The sequence below is a fragment of the Saccostrea echinata genome, unplaced genomic scaffold (assembly GCF_033153115.1).
Source record: "Saccostrea echinata isolate AGI-Se365-2 ecotype Australia unplaced genomic scaffold, CSIRO_AGI_Sech_v1 ptg000009l, whole genome shotgun sequence".
NCBI classification, from domain to species: Eukaryota; Metazoa; Mollusca; class Bivalvia; order Ostreida; family Ostreidae; genus Saccostrea; species Saccostrea echinata.
Genome location: NW_026889758.1, coordinates 32092485 through 32116024, shown reverse-complemented (window position 1 = coordinate 32116024; position 23540 = coordinate 32092485). Strand labels below are relative to the sequence as shown.

The 23540-nt window shown below is 32.6% G+C and overlaps 2 protein-coding genes across 2 annotated transcripts; one reads left to right on the top strand and one right to left on the bottom strand.

The window, feature by feature from the left end:
- The first annotated feature begins 2132 nt into the window (after nucleotides 1-2132).
- On the top strand, nucleotides 2133-7223 carry LOC133183594 (cilia- and flagella-associated protein 161-like). Its single transcript, XM_061318530.1, has 7 exons — nucleotides 2133-2241; nucleotides 2515-2604; nucleotides 2728-2969; nucleotides 3309-3393; nucleotides 3584-3742; nucleotides 4458-4531; nucleotides 6609-7223. The coding sequence occupies exons 1-7, from the start codon at nucleotides 2170-2172 to the stop codon at nucleotides 6742-6744; spliced, it is 858 nt and encodes a 285-aa protein (XP_061174514.1). The 5' UTR covers nucleotides 2133-2169; the 3' UTR covers nucleotides 6745-7223.
- Nucleotides 7224-8724: 1501 nt separating this feature from the next.
- LOC133182210 (3-hydroxy-3-methylglutaryl-coenzyme A reductase-like) lies at nucleotides 8725-20965 on the bottom strand. The gene is made up of 21 exons (XM_061316964.1): nucleotides 20867-20965; nucleotides 18275-18437; nucleotides 18017-18134; nucleotides 17681-17768; nucleotides 17348-17538; nucleotides 17039-17145; nucleotides 16769-16891; nucleotides 16315-16451; nucleotides 15735-15919; nucleotides 15280-15476; nucleotides 15015-15130; nucleotides 14811-14892; nucleotides 14399-14557; nucleotides 13526-13611; nucleotides 13369-13434; nucleotides 13145-13250; nucleotides 12911-13017; nucleotides 12064-12268; nucleotides 11297-11455; nucleotides 10431-10585; nucleotides 8725-9307 (listed from the first exon to the last, which is right to left on the bottom strand). Exons 2-21 carry the CDS (start codon nucleotides 18434-18436, stop codon nucleotides 9166-9168), a joined length of 2691 nt encoding a protein of 896 aa, XP_061172948.1. The 5' UTR covers nucleotide 18437; nucleotides 20867-20965; the 3' UTR covers nucleotides 8725-9165.
- Nucleotides 20966-23540: the final 2575 nt, after the last annotated feature.

Below are 23540 nucleotides of genomic sequence, written 5' to 3'. Positions count from 1 at the left end.
AAGTACGAAAGAAACGGCACTAAGCATGTGCAGCACATGCTTCGTTCACAATTAATTTTTGTCTCCTTTTCACTGAATAAACAATATTTATTACTTTTTTTTCAGAGAACAAGGTTAAAATCTTTGTTTAAAAACAAAGTTTTAAACTAAACTTTTAAACATAGAATTCGATTTTGGGGTAAAAAAGGCTTAAAACCTCATTTTTTTTTTTTCTCGATTGCTCACACAATCTCATATATATTGAAGTCGCCTACGGCGACACTATATTTTAGCGCGTTTTTCTGGGGACTGGTAAAGTAAAGTCGTTCCCAAATATTTTAACGATAGAACGTCCCATGTAGACTCCAGTCAAACAATCTTGCTCTAACAAATTATTTCTGCAGCATGCAGAATAATGTGTGACAATGCTACTCTGCACACTGCATTTTCTGAGCTCTAAGCTCTTCTTTTCACTTCATATTTCACAATTTTACTGACTTCATACTGATAAAATCTTTGACCCCTTTACCATGCCATTCATATAACCAAGGATATTGGGGAAAAAGAAGGATAAAAAAAAACAACGTTTGAGATGTCGGTTAAACATAAAACACATCTATATACTTGCTAAGGGCACCTCATTAGCTAGGGTAAGGAGATGTAACAAACATTCCATTATTATATTCCTGTCAACACTTCGGTTCTTGCCATCCAATCCATCGTTTTGGAACCCTCCCTGATGTAAACATGCTGCAGCAGAACCGATGCACAGTTTCATACAAACTTGTGCATGTATTAACATCTTTCTATTGCTTCAATGAACATAACTGATGGGTTTTTTAATTACAAAGCAATGAAATTTGGTGAATATTTACATACCTTCTAAAAAAAATATTATCTTCCCTGCTCAGATTACTCATATGACGTGAATAATTTTGGAACATTTGATTGGATGATGTCGCTATCAGGGAAAAACAAAACCAATCTGGCAAGGAATAAGAAAAGACGATTTTTAAAAATGGTGATATTATGAATTAATGTGAGTGTGGTACTTTCTAATATTTATCTGTTCTGAGTTAATATGTTAGTTAAATTGTTTTCATTTTTTTAAACGGCGTATCTGTATTTTGTCGGCAGTGGTCAATATTGTGAAACTTCTTTAAAGGTCAAGATTAGTAAATGAAAGGTTGATTAAAGATTTTACAAATTTGATAAATGAGTATTCTTTAATAATGATGCTTAAAAACTATAGAGTGGTAAAATAAGGTGTACAGGGACATCATTTTTTTTTTTAGATAAACACTGCGTTAAAAAATAACTGTTGGATTTAATCTTTAGAAATTTTTTTCCAAATCAGACAAAGGAAATGTAAGTTATCCACATTATTACAATCTCTCAAAAAGCGGTAATACATATGCTCTTGACATCTTCTTTAGAAGTTTAAATATAATACATGGCCGTAGGAACCGGGGGACACGGCCGCCCGTGCCACCCCCCCCCCCCCAATAGTTTTGCCGATATGTATATACAGATATATCTTAAATCAAGACAACCTATGTCTACATATGACACTCAAAACACCACCAATGTACTAAATGGAAGAATTGCTCTTCATTATATGTTGTATTCTGTCTGTTATCCTATCTGTAATTATACATGTTATATGTTTATGCCCATTGGGCCCTGATTTGGTAATAAATCCTATTCTATTCTATTCTATTCTATTCTATTCTATTCTATTCTATATAGAATATGCCTGTGCGCCCCTCAATGATATTAACATCTGATGACTTTTTTTTTCTTTTTCTTTTCTTTTTTTTTTTTTTTGCTTGTCAAGGAATTTTGGTACTTGATAGTGCCTAGTGCACCCTAACTGAAAATGTATAGTTGTGCCCCCTCAAAGTGAAATTGCTTCCTAAAGTAATACGCATCAGGATTACTTAATTGAATCTAGCCGGGAAAAAAGTTTCTGTCCGTTAAAATTTCAAACTTAAGAAGTTTTAGAATAAAAATTCCGTAGATAAAAATCAGAACGTTAGTTTTTATTGTATAATAAATAAAAAGGTACTTTTCAACTAAAGTTAAAACAAATTTTTTTTTTACAACAAAAAAAGTTCATTTGGTGCGGTCCTAAGTTGTTGCCAAGGAAAACATCCGTAGTAGTAGTTGTATGTACAGTCACAGTGCGAGATGACGAACGTAAGGACTTACAATCCCTCTGTGCGTGTAGGAAACTGGAATGAGGATATCCAGTTAGAGGAGGTACTTTTAATTTTTTTTACCATTTGTAGTTTATGTTATATTCCCCAACTCTTTCGAATTTTTTTTTCTTTTTTGTCATCAATCATATGGTGATCTAAGCTTACTATAAGAACAATACAAAATGCTTGATTCTCCATCGTCAGCACTTGTGGCTGTTCGTCCTTTAATTAACCAATTAAGTTAACCAGGACTTTTTTGTATATTAAATTTTATTTCAATTTTTTATTGTATAAAAAAAAGACACAGATGTTATCATACGAATTTACTTTGTAGGATACATTAAAAGACTTCCTAGAAAAAAGGGAACAAGGACAGCTCCTTTACCAAAAAAGAACGAAACTAGAACAAACTATATTCAATAAGGTAAGACAGGTTTTGCTGCCATTGCTTGAAAATTCCACATTACCCAGAATCATGCCATCACATAAAAATAAATGTCAATGAGTCTGACCAATATTTTTAATATAAAGATTTCTGTTGTTACAGATTGACCTCAGTATATCAAGAGATGGATGTGTCCACTTTGGGGATATTGTGAGCTTACGATGTCCAGGAACAAAAGATCGTACTAAATATTTTGCCCACAAAGAACCAAGAGACACCTGTCAGCTTTGTGTAACTCCTGCTATCAACAAAATTCTTGAGGCTCAAAAACTTGAAGGACCTTGTCAAGTATCTGCTTCAAAGGATCTCTGTTCCAATCTCAGAAGCTCCTTTGTTATAACAAGGTTAGGAAAAATGGCACCAATATGAAACAATTTTATTTCTTATATGAATATAATAATATTGTTTTCATATACATTGTGTGATATATACCTTCTGATATGTAGAATTTCCTAATATCAAATATGATGACAATGTGTTACATTTGAATAGGTTTAGTATATATTTTTCAAGAATAGTTTATACAAGTGCATTTATTCTGGGATGAAAACTTTTAAAAACTGCAGAATTTCCATTTCTGTTTAACTCATTTGAATGTGCATTAGTCAAAAGTGTATTTTGATATCACTCGATCAACAGTGACAAATGCATGAATGTTTATGCATAATTATTTTCACATTCAGCATTGATGGAAGCAAACAGAAGGGAGAACCATTGAGGTACGGAGATTTGTTTTATCTCTGTACACTAGATAAAGAGGGTGGAAGTGTAAGTTTGATTTAAGATTCATTAAATTCAATACAAAGATATTTAAGTTGAATTTAAAAAAAAAAAAATCAAATAATTATGATCACTAAATGAAAAGTTTCTTGAATCTGCTGATTGAAAATTATTAAGATTTCCTCACACTTAACAAAGAACAATAATTTTTAACCAGTATCAAAATGTTTCCACGCAGCTTTATTTATCAAGCTGCCATGCCACTCTGGAGAAATCAGCAGCCAGATCTCGGAAACAAGAAGTGACATTTGTCAGTGAGCCGTCCTTTATGACAGAATGGAGAATTCTTCACTATAATCCACAGATGAGGATGGAATATGAAGGCATCCCTGTCCCAGTGAGTATTATAATTTTAATTTTAAAAATTCATTTGGAGATAGGGAAATATTAACATATAATCTTATAATTAACTTATTAAGAATATCTGCTCTTCAGCCAGGAATAATTACTCTTAAAATTATTATTTAATTGAAAAAGTCTCAATATGAAGTTTGAAATTAAGATCTTTTCAGCAAAAACAAAACAAACAAACAAACAAACAAAAAAGAAAGAAAAAAGAAAAAACAAAATTCAATTTTCTCCAAATGCCTCAATAATTTTTTTTTGTCCTAAAATATACTTGTTGGTCAATTTTCAATTTGAAAATGCATAGCTGGTGCTTTTATGCACATTTTCTGAGAATATATATTTGAGATTTTAAATATGATAATTTTCCATAAATAATATGGTTGACTATTAAAAAAAAAATGAACTTAACACCATGGTTAATAAACATTACTTTGTGAATTCAGTGGCATTTTCGTGAGCATTTTCAATTACTTAAAAAGATTGATAAATTTTGAGTTATTTTTTTAAATTACAATTTGACCTTTGTCTCAGTTTTTGATGAACTATGTGTATTTGGGATATAGTAAGAGACACTTTGTTCCATTTGGTGAAATTTCTAAAGCTTCCATGCAGCATTAAAATAGATAACAAGCAAGGACATCATGACTGAAAAATAGATAAAAATTTTCAGTTGCTGTATTGAAATGTTTTCCTATACTTTTTAGGCCAATGCTATTACCTTAATTAACCACAAATATACAAACAATGATCTGGCAGTTGAGGAAAATTTTGTCATCAGGTAAGTCAATATCAGATTGAGTAATTTCATGTACATGTTCCAATGGCCTTTTACATGAATTAACATATATATTTACATGATTTGTAAGATTTCTTCACAATAATTTTGAAGCTGTACCCTGGAGTGTATAATATTCATAAGTCTAAAAATGTCACAAGGTCACAAAGTTTAACTTTTCACACAGGAATATTTAATGAAATAATGCATTAAAAAATAAGAATATGACTATGTGAGAGGTCAAAGTTCATACCTCTGAACTACACTTTTATTATTTTTATGTCCCACCATGAATATGGCTGGGGCATATAGTGTTTGTCTGACTTTGTCATGTCTGTTTTCCGTCCCTCTAGATCTGTCCTTCCATCACACTTTGCATATAGTTCAGTTTCATAGAAACTATTCAATATATTTTTATCAATCTTCATATGCTAATACATATTGATAAAAGCTATTCAAAAGCATGAACATTTTTTGACCTTGACCTTTCCTTTGACCTCACTTTTCTTAAATTTGTGTTAAGCTTAATTTCAAAGAAACTTTTCCAGATATTTTTATCAAATCTTATATGCTGATACACACTGATGAGAACTATTCAACTTCATTAACATTGTTTGACTTTACCCTTTCTTTGACCTTGACTTCAAATTTCATAAATTTGTGTTAAGCTAAGTAACTAGTTTCAAAGAAACTATTCATGATATTATTATCCAACTTCATATGCTGATACATATTGATGAAAGCTATTCAAATGGATCAACAGTTGTTGACCTTGACCTTCCTTTGACCTTAACCTCACTTTTTGAAATTAACGATTATCTCAATTTCAAAGAAACTTAGGATATTTTTATCAAACATTATATGCCTATTATCAGAGCTGTTCAACTGCATCAACATTTTTTGACCTTGGTCCTTCCTTTGAACATGACCTCACTTATCTCAAAATGATATTAAGCCTAGTTTAAAAGAAACTATTCATGATATTATTATCAAACTTCATATGCTGATACATGTCGATGAAAGCTATTCAAATGCATAAAAAGCATCCCTTAAAAAACATGTCACAAAAAATGTAATGGGGTCAACATTTTCCAGCCAAAATATTTTGAATCCCCTCCTCTTAACCCTTGAAGTCTAATGGGGCTTTGATATATCACAGCCGTAATATTTCACACTCACTGAAAAAAGATAACATTTGTAAGGGAGTCAAGATTTCATAGCCATATTTTGAACCCCCTTCTCTAACCATATTTTTAACTCCCTCCTTTTAACAATTGAAGTATAACAAGGATTCAGTATTTTGCTGCCATGATATCTTGAACCCCCTCTTCCTTTCCATCCCTTAAAGGGATTCAACATTTCACAACCATTATATTTTAAAATCCTCCTGTAAACTGTTGAAGTCTAATGGGGGTTCAGTATTTCACAGCCATAAAATCTTAAATTGAGTTCTCTCCTCCTAACCCACACCAAAAATAAAACAATAGAAGGATCAACATTTCTTACCATTCTATTCTGAACCCAGTCTTCTCTTAACCATTGAAGTCTAATGCAGGGGGAGGGGGGGGGGGTTGATATATTGCAGTCATATCTTCACCCCCTTACCAAAAACAAAAATAAACTTGAACTGGGTCAACATTTCTCAATCATAATAATTTTTAGCTCTTCCTCTTAACAATTGACATCTAATCGGGTTCAATATTAATTGCAGTCATAATATCTTGAACCTTTTCTTTCCACCCCCCAAGAAAAAAAAACTACATTGTAGTAATTGAGGGAGAAAAATCAATATTTTGCTGTGAAAAATTAAACCTGGGGCAAATATATTATTTAGCCATAATATTATGAATCTGGGTTCAATGTGTAATGAAAGGGGGGGATTACCGGTAGATCACAGTCAAAAAGTGAACCTAGGTACAAAATATTATGCAATATATAATATTGAACCCAGGGTTCAGTATTTGGTAGTATCAAAATATTATACTACACCACATGATCACTTACTTATACCTTAGTCAAGAGTCTTTAGCTTTCCTTCCCATCTCAGCTGTGTGATACACAATTTTCTGATTCCTTTCAGAACTCCATTTGGAACCCAGGAATATGAAGTATCATGTCACACATATTTAGATTCCCATCGAGCAGAACAAGATGTCAACTACTTCATGATCATGATGGGGGTTCCAGGTGATGATGTTTACCCTGTAGTAAGCTAGGAAACTCCATTCCCTTTAACTAAAATAACCACAGAAATACACAGCCAGACAGAAGTCAAGCATATAAATTGTTGTCTGAACTTCCAAGGATTTTTTTGTTGTTGCATTTTGCACAATTTTTTATATAAAAGCTGCTGTTGATATATTTTTCAGTTGGATTTTAACCTAGACTCTGTTTCAATAATGGCCAACTTAACTGATAATTTATTATAAAAGAAATCAAAATGTATGCACTTGGTTTACAGCATTATGGAAAACAGGTTTCTGAAAATCAAAATCCTTTGAAAACAGCATTCTTAATTCAATATGCAAAAAACTTCATGAGAGACTGATTTATACACTTATCTACAGTATACATACTGCCTTTGTTTTTTTTTCTATGCAGTAGTTATCCACCATTTGTAAATACATATTATGAATAACATTTACATGTACAGATGTATACATTGTATATATTTAATAAATTATTTTAAAAATACCATGGAACTTCTTTTATTTAAAACTGTCAAATGCTTCATTAAGTTATGCCATTATAACTACTACACAAACATTGACTGGGGTTGAGGGCAACATTGATTATATTAGCCCCCAATGGATGAAATATTGCCCAATGTGGAGCAGAGGGCAATATTTGCGTCTCTTGGGGGATAACCAATATCAATATTGACCCAAAACACAGTCAATAATTGTTTTATTATATGAAAAACAAAACAAGTCAATAAAATAGTATTTTGAATTCATTCATCTAAATTCAGCAGCTCATTTGTATCCAGTGCATTATTCTGCACATTGATTGTAGTGCTAGCAAATCTTCAAGTTGCCATAATTGTGTTTCCTGCTTATTTTATTGTGATGTTATGTTTTTATGGAAGTCACAATGGTTATATCATTACTTCACAATAAATCAATCTATTAATCAGATATTTTGAGAAAACTCTCTTTGCCAATCAGTGGTAAAAATTAAGTGATTGTCAATATCTTTTGGAGAAGCTAATATTAATTATATTGACTGTTTCGTTATGTAGAGAATATGGAGACTATTCTTTACTGAATATAACAAATACATTTGTTTTACCTTTAAAAATTGTTTCCTACATTATATCCTAAAAATGTGTAACATTTCTAATATTTTACTAAGCAGTCCAAAAAAATTGATGTTTGACCAGAGTGAGATACTGGACTGCTTATGTTACACTGAGGGCGGGATCAGCTAAATCTTATTTGCAATCATTGGTGTTCAACAGTGATAAAATTGAGTCGGACAAAATGCATGTTGCATATGAACCCAGTCAATAAATGTTTATTATGGACTTGTTAGAAATATCGGACAAACCTCGTGTTCTCCTATCCACTGCTATGATTCCATACTTTCAAAATATGTCATACAACTTTGACATCACCATTAGAATTTATTGTTCACCGATCCCACATATACATATCAGTTACATACACAAGTTATTTTGCTTACGGCATATCTTCATCTAAAGTGAGACAACACAGTTGTCTCCCTGCATGTTCACGTAAGCTATTTCTTGTCATCTGAAGGAGAAGACAACACATTGGTCACCCTGCACATGAAACATCACAAATTGTCTCCCAGCATCTGACATATATTGCTCTAGACCAATAAGATTGACCGTATTATTCTGAAAGATAATAATACAAGTAGGATGACTATCATTCTTTTCACTTGTCAACTACAGTATAACACAATAGTAACATTATAGAGCATGATTTTTCCCTGTACAATAGGCATAAAATCAAACTTTAGATTCCTATCCTCCTCCCTTTAAACAACCATGATTCAATTTAATATTTAACTTGGCAGGTCTGAAAGCTGGAGAAATATCAATGATAGATCCCCCAGTGATGATATAATAATCAAGGAAGGTATTCATATTTTGTTTTTATTCACATATCAGTATTCAAACAGACATTGTAAGTTTTTGCTGTATTTTTGCTATACATGTAAAATAAATGACATGATAATAAATACTAAAAAACAAATACCAAAGATAATGCTTCTGAATGCTCAAAATTCCAACAAACATAAAAATGATTGCTAGCTTTTTTGTATAAATAATTATTCATAAAAAGAAAGAAATCAAAATGACAGTTTAATTTTGCAACAAAAACTATCAGCACCTTTACACACTATATTAGCTGGGAATTCCATCATAAATGATGACTTACATACAGGTATATTTCTCATAAACATCAATGAGAATATTCATTAAGTTAAGCTTATACAGCCACAACAACTTATAATGACATTATCTTGTGATTGTCAAGCATTTATATCAGCATAGGTGAACATTATGTTTTAACCTCATAAGCAAACTTGGCAGGCAGTCCACTTTCAATTTTAAAAGACCTTTGGCACACAACCATTGGAAAAAAAAACCTACAAAGGAGCCATTATCAGCTGTTTTTACACTTCCTGAGGCTAGCTGATGATGGATGTAAAGTGGTAGTGGAACTCTCCTGCTGTGAAGGTAAAAATTGTGATTGGGACTGAGAACAATCTACACTGGACCTGTTAGATGCAAGGTACACACTTGACCTGTGAAAAGAAGAATTATTAATCATTAAAGAAAGTATATACTAGAGGAACTGTAAGCAAGCTTACAAATTGATACCTGCCGCTGCATTTTTGTTAAAGTGACCGTTCAAACTTTGGCCATAAACAATCTTTGTACCAAGTACACTACTAATACATTAAATGTATATTTACAATATATCTTGTTAATGAATTCTGTGGGAATTTATTCACACTCCTCCATAATGGTAAAAAAAAGTTTACTTGTCCATTTAGACAAGTGTTTATGTAGACTGAATTGTCCTATCTCAAAATGAACTGGACATTGACAATCAGACAAATATTAATGTGAGCCCTGGCCGTATTAATGCACTTTACAGTGCAATATATGTTCAAAGTTTTTCTTTCCCCTTTTAATCATACTCATCTGTGTTGTGAATATGAATTCATTACTTACCGGTAAACAAGAACCCAATTTATCTCTCACATAATGGAGGTGATAGAAATATCAATCTGCAATCTTGACCTTTTGACCTAAACTGATTAACCCAAAAGTCTGTGATTTCTCTAACATCACTAAGCTACGTCATTATTATAAAAGCATTTGTCTGCAAAGACCTTGAGATATTTTTTCCAAATAAAAATGTTGGCAAACATATAATTAATCTTCATATTTTGACCATGACCTTTAAGGGAGTGACATCAAATTTGCAGGTGTCTTTCTCTGTGTATGTGAAATATGCAGTCATGGTTTAAAAAAAAACAAAAACAATTGAACTATTGTTGTTAACAATTATCAAAATCCTTTGCTGTCTGACCTCAAGCTTCAATCAACTGAAGGATTTTCAACAGTAACCATAAGGTCACTGGTTCAGAGTCTGTCGTGGGTACCTGACATTGTTTTGTGACCTTGGACAAAGCACTTTAATTTCATTGTCAAATCCATCCTACTGAAAATGGGTAAAAACTTACACTGGGAGTTGACCTTCAATGGACTGGCATATTTTTAGGGGTATAGTCAATGATTCGCATGTGCATGGCACCACAGGCATTTGTTATAAGTGCCAGTCCTATGACTTATCCAAGATGTTAAACCAATAAACTTCCATGATGTTATAAACTAAGACATGTAGAATTAATAAGGTACCTGTTGTACTTTAGATGACTCCTAACTAAATGCCCTGCTGCCAGAGCTCCCATAAGAGATAGCTCACCAGCTAACACAGCCCCACAAACAACCCTAGCTAACTGTTTGGCATTGGCTCCTGGATTCTCAGCATTTGGTCCTTGTATTCCAAGCATCTAAAAGGTCAACATAATTCATAATAAAGATAAATTGCTGCTAAAATATGGACTCATTCAAGTCACTGTATCAAACGAAAAAAAATATCATAAAACCATGTTTGTGTCTGTGTGAAACACCAATACACCATTCCTTAAACAATATTCCTTATAATTTAACTTTCTTTCATTTAAGGTATCCAGCCCATAATAGCCTCAGAGTCAATGAATTGAATGCATAAAAGATATGTATAGGCTGAATACTCAGTTTATTAAGACATATTATTCATGTTTTAGTATCAGAATGTAAGATTGGAACCTGCCCTACTTCTGAACTTATCCTATCCTGAAGCGTTATTTCCCTTGCTTTTAATCAACAAAAAAATCAATTAAAAAAATCATCTGGTAAAATATAATTTGGATTCAATCATTTTTCTATTTCTTATCATTATTTACATCTATCCACCACTTAGTATATAAATTTTTATTTTTAAAAATTTGCTTGTCCCCGTAGATTTTCATTGGTTTTCATACAATTTCCATTGGTTAATTACTGCTCAGGTAATTACATAATAATGCTAAAATGCTTTTAATTAACACTAACCAAACTGAAAAACAAAAATGCGATTAGTGAGCAAACAAATAGTGAATAGTAAACACCCTGAGCAAACATTAAGAGGTCAAATTCTTCAGAGACTTAAAGTAGACATGTAATTCTTCAGAAAAGCTTACCTTTAGACAGGCCTGTTGTGCTGGCAAGACAGTGCCTCCCCCCACTGTCCCAACCTCTATACAAGGCATGGTACAGCTGATGTACAGATCCTCCTTGGTAGGTCCTGTGGCCTCCATTAGGGTTATACAGTTACTGCTGGCAACACACTGGGCAGGATCCTGTAAAACATTGTTCAATCAGTCAGACAATATTTCCAACACATCAATCAAGGAGTTAAAGTTTCAAAGTACACATTCATCAAGACCTGTTTGTCCGCAAAAACATTAACCTTTCTCATAACTTTTGAACAGTTAGTGCTACGTGTGACAAGAACTTCTTTGGATTCCAACATATTTGACCTCTTGACCTTGGAGTTTGACCTTCTTTTTCAAAATTTTATTAAACTTTAATCTTAGCCATAACTTTTGAACAGTTGGTGTTAGGGCTTTTATATTTCACGTGTATTCCATATGACCAGACCTTTCTTTGGGTACCAACATTTTTTACCTCATGACTTTGACCTTGGAGTTTGACCTACATTTGAAAAACTTTAAAACTTGAGTTGCCATGTGGGGGCAGCAGTGTCTCACAAACACATCTTGTTTTTTACTGATTATGATCATGATAGTTTTTCCTAATTAACACAGATATAACATAATCATAACGTTGAGAAATGAAATGCACAAATTGCATTTGATTTAAATAAAAAAAATATGATAAAAATACAAATTACAAATATACATCCACACAAGAGCATATTTAGTCACATCCAGTTTAAAATCTGTACCTGTCCAGTGGCTATAAATATTGCTGACACAACATTTGCAGCATGAGCATTGAATCCTCCTAGACTTCCTGCCATGGCTGAACCAATCAGATTCTTGTTTACATTTAGATCTACCATAGCAGTAACACTAGTTTTGAGAATGTTCTTTACAACGTTACTTGGAATGACAGCTTCACACACAACAGATTTGCCCCTCCCTTCAATCCTACAAAAAATGTGGTCTTTACATTATAATTTGAATTCTTGATATTTACATTATTGATGTTTTTACATAAATATTCCTTTTTAAATCATCAGAAAGTTCAAGTTTTCATAAACTTCTGCTGATGAACAGGACAATGTCATACAACTACGTCACATTTACATAAACAAACTTCCTTTATACATGTTTATATAAAGACTCAAAGAGTTAAGGCATTACAGCTCATTTTTACTTTGAAAAACATTAAATTTTTTTTCAAACATTTCAGGATAAATGGAGAAAATGAATCTTACAAAGCTTTCTAAATTACCATTAGGGTATTTGAATGATAAAGTCCATGCATGATCTTCATGAATTATGTCTGTGTGGGAATTTAAGTCCAAGTTAAAACCTTTATGAACTTTACAATAATCTGAACATTTATTAAAATGTACAATGTATATATCCTATCAGCAAATCAAGACAGAAGTAAAATGCACCTAGTACATTGTTTATTATCAGATAAATACACAAACTGTTGCAACACTACCTGCCAAAACTTATTGTAAGAAGATAACTTCCCAATATTACCGGTAAATGGTAAAAATACTGTATTCATATATTCAACTCTAAAGTTACATAAAACATAAAACATTGAAATCCTACCAGTTTACAGCTGCAGGTTTTTTGTCTGTGCAGTAATTTCCACTCAGACTGAGAAGTTCCATCTCAGGGAATAATTCATTCACATGATGGATAACTTTCTCAGATCCCTGGCAAAAAAAACCCACAAAGAATAACTTAGCAAATGTATAGAAAAAAAATCATACTCTAAAATATTTGTAAAATAGGAAAATTACAGTGTTCATTTATTTTTCATTATTTTTTCTTTCCTGTTACCTTTGATAGCATGTTCATTCCCATGGCATCTCCAGTACTAGCAATAAAACGCACATATAGTAGTCGACCAGCTTGTGCAATGTGCAACTTGTTTAGCCGAGCAAACCTAAAAAATACATATGTTAAGTTACATTTATTAGTTTTGCAACAATCAAAAGATGGGTTGTTTATTTTTGGAAGGTTAAATACATCAAATTTGAATTGAAAATCTTTTTGTTTCTTACCGACTTGTCTCATCAAATATTGTTTTTAATGCACAGAAGTTGTCTTCCATCCATTCTTTCAATTTGCTGTAAAAGAAGAAAATAGTTCAACATGCATTTATTCATGTACTATGTAGTATGTTTAAATGAACAAATTGCAAAATTTTGTACAACAAACCTGGCCTCTATGGCATTAGGCATTCGTACAACTGGAGCTCTTGTCATGCCATCTCCTATCACTACACTACGAACTCCTTTGCTCTTCTAAAATCATCAATGTAATTTTATCTCCATCAATATAAATATACAGGAAAATTTCTAAATTAAAATATACACTAGTCTCTAGCTTTAACAGAATAAATCTTCTTTTAATTGTATACATGTACCCCAATTCGTCTTAAATTATTTTGTTAGGTTTGCCTTTCATTCAATTGAAACTTAATTTACAAACTTAGCCAGCCTAACTTAATTAATCATTGGATCAGGTCACAAAATTAAAAATATGACCTACAGAGCCAGTAACTTAGATATTTTGAAAAAGGACAAAATATAGCAGATGCATGATATTACCACTCTAACTTTAACAATTATTTTTATATATTGCAATACATTGGAAACTGCTTGGACTCCAAAATAAAGCATTAAATGATGCCCAAAATATTTGGTTTTACATAAGAGCAATGTTTTATAACTTCTGTCAAAATTTCAAGTTACCAATCCTTGGTGTTCATAAATTTATACAATAAAATCTGTGTGTACTGGTACTCATTAAATTAGTGCATGCAAAAATATTTTGTTTTTACTTTTCGATGCACAATGTGACCATTAAATGTCAAGATCTTCATTCATCTTGCAAAACTACATTTACAGCAATTGTTCTCATTTTTAGATAGAAATTTCTGTGCTATTTATAATTCTATAGAATAATCAATTAATCATTTTTTGATCTTTTGTCATTGGTATCAATGATGAATTGAATAATGGATTACTTTTTGACAGTTCCAGATTTTAGAGTTGGAAACGAACAGCTTTTGTATACTACTGATTTTACCTCGAGTGCCCTACATCCCCTGTTGGTGCTGGCCACCAGACAACCCTCTGTGGTAGCCATTGGAATGTAAAACTTCTGACCGTCCAGTAATAGGGGACCAGCTTTACCTACTGGGACTGGCATGTAACCTAGAACATTCTCACAACAAGCTCCAGTTACCTGTTGTACAGGGGAAAAAAAAAACTCTTTACAACTTTCTTGACCTTACCATTTTGATTAATAATCGGTAGTTTTATTATCGTTCTATTGTTTTTAAATGCTTGTACAAGAAATTTGCAATGCATAAAACATGCACAAAATATGCTTTCATCTTCTCAACAATGAAAGTTCCAGATGGACGGAAATCCTCATCACTATATACCCTAAACTTTTCAAGTGGGGCATATAAATATACAGTAATACATATACATACCAAGTCATAGCCATCATAATTTTCATAAGGCAGTCCATCCAATGCATCTGTAGATGACAATTCCTCAGTCAACATCTTTCTCCTGAGGAAAAAAATGAGAAAGTATAAAAAATGACATAATTGCCAGCAGAACTTACAGTTCAGGACAGGTTTCATATTACCGATATTTACTGCCACATTCTGAATGATATACTGAAGTCCTACCTAATATGAACACCTCTGCACTCATCTCCAATCATTGTTTCTAATTTATAAGAAGGAATGTGTTTACTTTTGACTAGATTTGATATCTCTTCATCTGTTAAAGACTTTGCACCTTCCTATATATCAAAAAAAAAGTAAATAAACATCTGCAAAACCTAAAATCACAATATAGATGTAGGTATTTGTGCTATACGCACTACATTTTTTTATTTACACCTAGCAATTAAATCTCGTAATCCTTAAAATAATTGACATGTAACAGTACCTCTGAGTTTAGAATTTGCAAACACTCCTCCAAAGATCTTGGAGGCCTTATGGAGGGAATTCTTTGCAGTGGTGAGTATAACAATTTATCAATGTCTGTCTGTGTTTCTACATGTGTCACAGTCTTCTCTGATTCTGAGTCTGATGAATCCTCTCCAAGTATAAAATCAACTTGCTTCTCCTTCTCTGTCGTGGAGTCTATAATATTCTCCACATAATAAATGTAGGCAAAACACATTTTCAGAAGTACACACAGAATACTAGTAAATTCTTAGTAAATACGGTCTCCAGTAAAATATTCATGGAAGGGAATTTTGCAGAATATTTATTCTGATCATACTGAATGTATTAAATCTCTTGGAAACTAATTTCAAATGCTTCATAAAATAATGCAAAATGAGAAAAAAGGAAAACTTGAATAAAATTGATATGTAATGCACAATCTACTTAACATACCACTGCATAGCTGATCTAAATCTTTTGGTGTGGATACATTTGTTGTTGTTTCAGGGTTTTCTCTATTTGTGGAAGACATAAGAAGTTCATATTCCATTGAGTTGTCATCATAAAATGCATACTTCACAATCAGGAAAATGGCCAAAGCCAAAGTGAAAGTAGAATCTGCCTTTACTGTAAACAATCTGCATAAAAAAGAAAGTCCATTATAAATGAGCACATGAATGAACCTAAGTAGCTAAGGAAAGTGTAACCTTATATCAAACAAGTACTTAAGTGGTGTACATGATGTAAATGTGTTATAACAAGTTACAATTACTGTTTTCCAGTTGACCTGCTCTTGAGATTTTCATTGAAATGAATATAAAAATCTTAAGGGGATCTGATCATTTCTGACACCTGTAAAGACAGATCACTTATTTTCTTCCAAGAGGAAGACAAATTATTGATTTTCTACAGTTTCAGGGACAAATTAATTATTTCCGAATTCTGCCAGCCCCCCTCCATCCCTCCACCAATCAAATAGTCCTCCCCAAACTCTCACAATCAAAGAATATTTTTATGTACAGAGATACTATACCTCTGAATGTAGAAAGACCACAGTGAAACATCTGGTTCTCTATACTGGGTGCTGGCCATATCTTTTCCAATCATATCCATGGTTTTCTTATTTGCCATAAAACGGCTGTGGAAGTGGACCATCAGCAGGCCAGCAGACTAAAAAAGGGGGAAAAAAATACTCAGTCACTACAGGGATACAAACGCATTATCTTCACATATTTCACGAGCTTATATCACATGCATTAACAATACTGTATACTGCCTTATTTTCGCAGCAGTTTTATTCTTGCTGTTTTCACAGAACTATGAATCTGTCAAAATAAATCTATGTTTAAACTTACTTCCATTGTCAATTAATAAAGACAAAAATAAAAAGTAAATTCATCCAGATATTTACAGATACATTCCTAAAAAATTATGAAAATATCATTCCTGAAATCAGAAGCTGCATACATTTATAAAGTAATGCTAACCATAATGATTTTGACATTCTGGGTGACAGGGTTTGGTCTCACATCTTTCTCTTCTTCATGTAAAATCTGAGCCAACTGCTGTAGATGCTTTAATCCTTTGCCTCTACCTCTCTTTCTTGCTACCTATTGTTTTTAAAAAAAAAATCCTCTTACGCACAGGATGTACGATCTTCATGAAAACTTTCCCAGGATACTAGCCAATACATACGTGTAAATGTACATAATATAATGGTTCCAACAAAGATTTATGAGACTGACTGAAGAACTTACCTCTAGGAATAAAGCCAAACATGCAGGATACAACGTGATAAAAGCCAGGTAATTAGCCAGGACAGCCAAACAACCATAGAAACACATCATCTCTAAATGGGTGACATCTGGAGAAGAAAACAAGATAAAAAATATTATTTACACAAGGTGCTCATCATTAATAAATAATACATTATATGAAATTTCTAAAATATGTAGACTGTCAAGAAATACACTGTACTTTTTTTCTAAAAAATATTACTTCTGAAGTCATCTTTAAGAAAATATACAATGTTGAAAGAATGAGAGTTCATAGAGTAACTTGTTTACCTGACAAGGTGCCCACTCCAATGACTAGAATCTCACAAATAGCATCTAGCGTCATGACTGGGCCATGTATAGACATTCCATGGGCAATGTTCTCCTGAACTTCCTCCTGGCTTTTAGAATTCAGTGCAAAGCGGGCCAAGGCACATGCCTTAGAGAGGTCAATAAGTAGAAGGAAGAATGGCAAGGCTTCCCTAAATACAATGCAGTATTGTGTAAGCAACCTCTTGTAGGAATAAAAGATGGGGGGAAACCCCTTTGATTTAGTTCGTATATTCTCTAGAGAAAGTATTACCCATAAGAACCTATAAATGTACAAAATAAAAAATTACTTACGTCAATCCTGAGAGATCATTGCCAAACATTTTAATGATAGCAATACTGAACACGAGACTGGAAGACACAGTAAATATCCCAGATATGCCTGCAATATACCAAAATAAATATTATGTAATAAATCTTTCTTTATGTCTCAAGCAAAAATATTTCCTTTTACTAGTTTTATTTCTATTGGGAAGACCAAATAATGCCACCCCCCCCCCCAAAAAAAAAAAAACCCAAACAAACAAAAACAATAATATGGTTTTAGTTTAAAAATCGTTGATTTTCTTTAGTGGACTTTAACTCAGACATAAGTACCAAGTTCAGTATATTTTATAGCTCAGTAAATACCCAAAAGATATCTGGTTCCAAATCTGCGAAGATTTCTGAATTGTAGATAAGTGTAAAGGACAGCTGATAGTTTGATGATGGGCAGGAAAATGTGATCATTTTTGCTGTTCTCCTTGTCCTGTTAAAAATACAAAGACTATTTTTATATATATACCATACTATAAATAAATATATTTATTGACTATATATAAATATGCTATTGTTTCTGAAATGTTGGATTCTTTTACATAAATTTGAATTATTGAATAATAGATTTACCTGATGTTTTTCACATTCATAGTTCCAGCCACACACCTTGTCAGGTGTTGTGATAATTCCTACTGAAGCCAAACAAGCTGAGAGGGTGAGCGTGGTAAGAATGACCTCCCATGGTCGACTGGCACAAAAAAGTCCATGTTTATAGAAGAAGTTGCTGAACATTCTAATATTCAAAAAATGAAAGTAATTTACTAATTATACTATGAAAAACAAAAGGCCCACTGGCCACCAAATTCACCTGACATCCTGGCCCTTCCTTTTTAGCTCACCTGAGCGGAAGGCTCAAGTGAGCTTTTCTGATCACATTTTGTCTATAGTCCGTCTGTAAACATTTTTGACTTCTTCTCAAGAACCACTGGGCCAATTTCAACCAAACTTGCCACAAAGTATCCTTGGGTAAAATGAATTCAAGTTTCTTCAAATGAAGGGCCATGCCTTCTTCCAAGGGGAGATAATTATGAATTCGTGAAAAATTAATGGCATCATTAAATAATCTTCTTCTCAAGAACCACTGTGCTTGAAAAAATATAAAACTTACGTGGAAGCATCCTCAGGTAGTGTAGATTCAAGTTTGTTCAAATCATGACCCCCGGGGGTCGAGTGGGGCCACAATGGGCGATCAAAGTTTTACATAGGAATATATAGGAAAAATCTTTAAAAATCTTCTTCTCAAGAACAGCAAAGCCATGATTGGTCAAATTTACACGTAAACATCCTCAGATAGTGTAGATTCAAGTTTGTTCAAATCATGACCCCCGGGGGTTGGGTGGGGCCACAATGGGCGATCAAAGTTTTACATAGGAATATATAGGAAAAATCTTTAAAAATCTTCTTCTCAAGAACAGCAAAACCATGATTGGTCATATTTACATGGAAGCATCCTCAGGTAGTGTAGATTCAAGTTTGTTCAAATCATGACCCCTGGGTGTCGGGTGGGGCCACAATGGGCAATCAAAGTTTTACATAGGAATATATAGGAAAAATCTTTAAAAATCTTCTTCTCAAGAACAGCAAAACCATGATTGGTCATATTTACATGGAAGCATCCTCAGGTAGTGTAGATTCAAGTTTGTTCAAATCATGACCCCTGGGTGTCGGGTGGGGCCACAATGGGCAATCAAAGTTTTACATAAGAATATATAGGAAAAATCTTTAAAAATCTTCTTCTCAAGAACAGCAAAGCCATGATTGGTCATATTTACATGGTAGCATCCTCAGGTAGTGTAGATTCAAATTTGTTCAAATCATGACCCCCGGTGGTCAGGTGGGGCCACAATGGGCGATCAAAGTTTTACATAGGAATATATAGGAAAAATCTTTAAAAAAAACTTTTTCTTAAGAACATCAAAGCCAAGATCGGTCATATTTATATGGAAGCATTCTTAGATAGTGTAGATTCAAGTTTGTTCAAATCATGACCCCTGGGGGTCGGGTGGGGCCACAATGGGTGATCAAAGTTTTACATAGGAATATATAGGAAAAATCTTTAAAAATCTTCTACTCAAGAACAGCAAAGCCATGATTGGTCATATTTAAATAGAAGCATCCTCAGGTAATTTAGATTCAAATTTGTTTAATTCATGCCCCCCCCCTCCCCCAACCACTTTTATATTTAAACTTTTCAACCTTTCAAAACTGTACTGATTTCTGCTTTTTCCTAGCCATAGTGCTCAGGTGAGCGATGTGGCCCCTGGGCCTCTTGTTTTACAATCTGATCTTAAGAAGTTTTTTTCCCTATTAATTCACAAGAAAAAAATTTGACCCCATATTGAAGCCCCACCTTAGCTCCAAGGGTTCATGACTTAACCAAACTCGAATGGTCAATCCAAGCACCATATGCATGGCCCATGGGGATCCTACAATATCAATATGACTTATTATCATGACCTTGCTGTTCTGGAGATTTTTTTTTCCTGTAAATATGCATTATGTAAAATTAGATTCCTGGTTTTAGCCCCATTCTAACCCCATGGTCCATCTTAAAAAAAAAATCAAGAAAATTCTAATCACCAAGATATTTTAAACTCTCCCAAAATCTTATCACTTGTTGCTGATCACAGAAACTACTTTTAGCAAACTTTTCATTACATGTTTTTTGGTTTTGTTTTTTATCAATCTATACATCTTTTTCGGTACAACTTTGACAAACGGTGCTGGCCTATTTCTATAATACACATTTCCAGCGAGATCTAATCCATCTGCTCCAGTGCGATAAAAAGCAAATATGGTATGGATTCGTCCCAAGACAACGAATTTTCTTAGCATCTGAACCTCCATCATACACTGTAAAGTTTACTTATGGTTACTTCTGGGATATATACATAATATAACAATATTACATGAAAGAGATGGGGGTGGGGCATTAAAAGCAAATCAAGAAGTGGTATATCCCTATACATGTACTACATAGATATCGAAACAACAGAAAATAAATTGATCTAATAAAAGAAAAACTTGTTTTCTTGTTTCCCCGTGTAAAAAATGCACATCACTTGCGTCACCCGGTGCAGTGATATGTTTACAATTTACATGTAATGTTAAACTTAAAGGTCAAACAGAAATATCAAATCTTCTATATTTCGTATGGCTTACCTTATTTACATTTCATCGATGTTTTGGTTTAAGAATTGATCAATATAGTTAAAACAGGCAAATGTTTTTTTTAAAAAGAATATTCATTGTTCAATTTCCATTTTCCTTTGAACATGGAAGTGTTTCGTAAGACAGACAGTCAGTCAAGAGGAGGTATAATATATATTATACCTCCAGTCAATCCACACTATCAAATAATGAATATTTGAAATCTCGATCTCGATTTCAGAAGGAACAACAAAAAAAAACCAATCAATCAATTTCAAGAATGTACAAATGTCTCTGATAATTATCCACTTGATAAGTTGATGATGGTATGAAAAAAAGCTATAAATATATTTTTCTTAAACGCGAAGGTTATGATTTTCTTATAACTTTTAAGGTTTGTAGCTGTCGAACGATCCCGACCATATAAGTTAAAAATAGAAAATACAAAAATAGAAATACTACAAAGAATGGGAGATTTTGGTTGAGATTTGCGACGATGGTACAAAGCATGTCAGCTTATTTCAATGAAAGCAAATCACAATGAAATTTAATAGGAAAAGAATCCAATAACTTTACTTTCAGAATCCTGTCAGATCTTTACCTTTTCACATTTTACAACTTCACCAAAACTACGCTACGAATATTAGTAAATCATCCTCAAAAGCATATTATTACTTGCCCAAGTAGAAATTATATTTATGCATCATGACGAGAGAGAGAGAGAGAGAGAGAATTTAGCATAGGTAGCACAGCTGTCCCTGAAGATACATGAAATAATAACACAGCGTTCTTTAACATAAGCTTTATTTCTTTTCTTTTTTTATACGACAACATGTGAATATTGAATGAAATAAATACAGTTTATAATAAATAAATTAAGTGACACATAATGATTAGTCACTTATTTTGGCTAGACTATAAATTAAAAATTAGTTTAATTAACAAATCTCCAAATGGTTGACAATTTTCATATATGTAAAATCTAATTATGACAGCACTTTGGGTTACATTAGGCCATCTTAAAAAATCGTTTGTTTGCTCTCTCCCAACTGACTCACTAAAAACATCCCAACTCAAAACTTTTTTTAACCTCCAGGAAACATTTATTCATTCATTCAAAAGTTTTCTCGCCTTTTAATAACTATTTAACTTTATACATTCGCAAGTGTTTTTGAATATAAAAAAATCCCCCTATACCTATCCACATTTTTTATCCCGAGTCAGGAAAGGGCAAGCAAACAATTTTTTTAAAGATCATGGCCTTATATATTCTTCATGAAGTTATTACAATAATCAGTCATGACAAATGAAATTTATATGCTTCTTTCTTGTTTAATATCAAACAAGAGCGTTCAGATTTCCAACAACTGGTAGATAATGTACTTGTAACCAGTTACTCCATCACTTACAAACCAACAGCGTATCTTAATGATTATCATTTTATCTCAATATGGAAGACCAATCTGAGATCTACAACTTTCAGAAGCAAATAAGAATTAATCCTAAAACCAATTTATTTATGTTCCTATTTCTTTAACATTTTTTAAACTCTTGAGCTCTTATGGACATGATTCAACACCATCTTCTTATTTATGCTACATACTTCAAAAATATTCCTCTAATAGAGCCCCAGTAAGAATGAAACCATTCATTTATTCAACTTGTATTACAACAAAGTAAATCCACTGAACACAGTCATGTGATTACCACAGTTTTCATCTATTTCATAGTTCAGTGGTTTCACAATTAAAGTTCCAAAGGGTCCCTAAATATATATTACCAGGTTACAAGCATTGGAATAATAATTTTTATTCATGGACACAAGCAAGTTATTTTGAAAATGGATAAATGCAAACAAAAAGAATAAATAAATAGTTCTGGTGAAGATACATGTACTGTGCCTTAAAAAAATTATTTGGAAACAGATTGATGTATGTGGATTTTATGAACTAAATCAGATGTTTAAAATTCATGTAAATGTATAATTTATAAAGGAGACCTGTGAGGATTTACAAACATCATATTGAGAGCTATAGCAGCAACAAGGATACGCTGACAACCTACCGGAGCACACACATCTTAACAGTGTTTCAAGGCTGTCTAATGCAAGTTTATTCCTTTTATGAGCTTTGATAGAAAGGGATAAAAATCAAGGAATTAAAAGGTGTATGAAAACTATGTGTATCTCTTGATCACTAAAAGCTCACAAATTCAAAATTTTCTTCAAAATCAATGAAAATGAATTTGTAAAATGTTTTCTAATAACATTTCAATTGCACTTTTTTCATGTAAATTGCTTGTGTAGTTGCTTCAAGAATGAATGGGGAACAGCCTGTGGAATAGTTATGTATCTATTCAACTGCTAGCTGTTGAATAGTTCACTATTCAACAGTTACATGAGTTATCAGATGATAAGTCAATCTTAAACTGTCCAAAATGGACAATTACAGGTACCCCCCACCCCCTCTGGGTTTTTCAGAAAAGGTACCAAGTCACTAAAAGTATTTATGGACATAAGAGGTGTTCAAAATTTGTTTTAACACTGACAGTGAAAATTGTATTGCAATTGCAACTATCTGTCATCTTTGTGAGGCATTACACTCTGCATTTTTTTTGTTGAGATATAAAAAAAAAATAAAATAAAAATATCATTTCATACAATATCAAATTAGTGTGTAATCTTGAT

Excerpts from the sequence above, each read along its gene's own strand:
- LOC133183594 (XM_061318530.1), top strand. The coding sequence starts at position 2,170 with ATGACGAACGTAAGGACTTACAATCCCTCTGTGCGTGTAGGAAACTGG. Across the intron at positions 2,242-2,514 it reads AGGATATCCAGTTAGAGGAG|GATACATTAAAAGACTTCCT; the intron begins GTACTTTTAATT and ends TTTACTTTGTAG. Across the intron at positions 3,743-4,457 it reads ATGAAGGCATCCCTGTCCCA|GCCAATGCTATTACCTTAAT; the intron begins GTGAGTATTATA and ends TATACTTTTTAG.
- LOC133182210 (XM_061316964.1), bottom strand. The coding sequence starts at position 18,436 with ATGTTCAGCAACTTCTTCTATAAACATGGACTTTTTTGTGCCAGTCGA. Across the intron at positions 17,146-17,347 it reads TGGAGTGGGCACCTTGTCAG|ATGTCACCCATTTAGAGATG; the intron begins GTAAACAAGTTA and ends TTTCTTCTCCAG. Across the intron at positions 16,452-16,768 it reads AGAATGTCAAAATCATTATG|TCTGCTGGCCTGCTGATGGT; the intron begins GTTAGCATTACT and ends CCCCTTTTTTAG.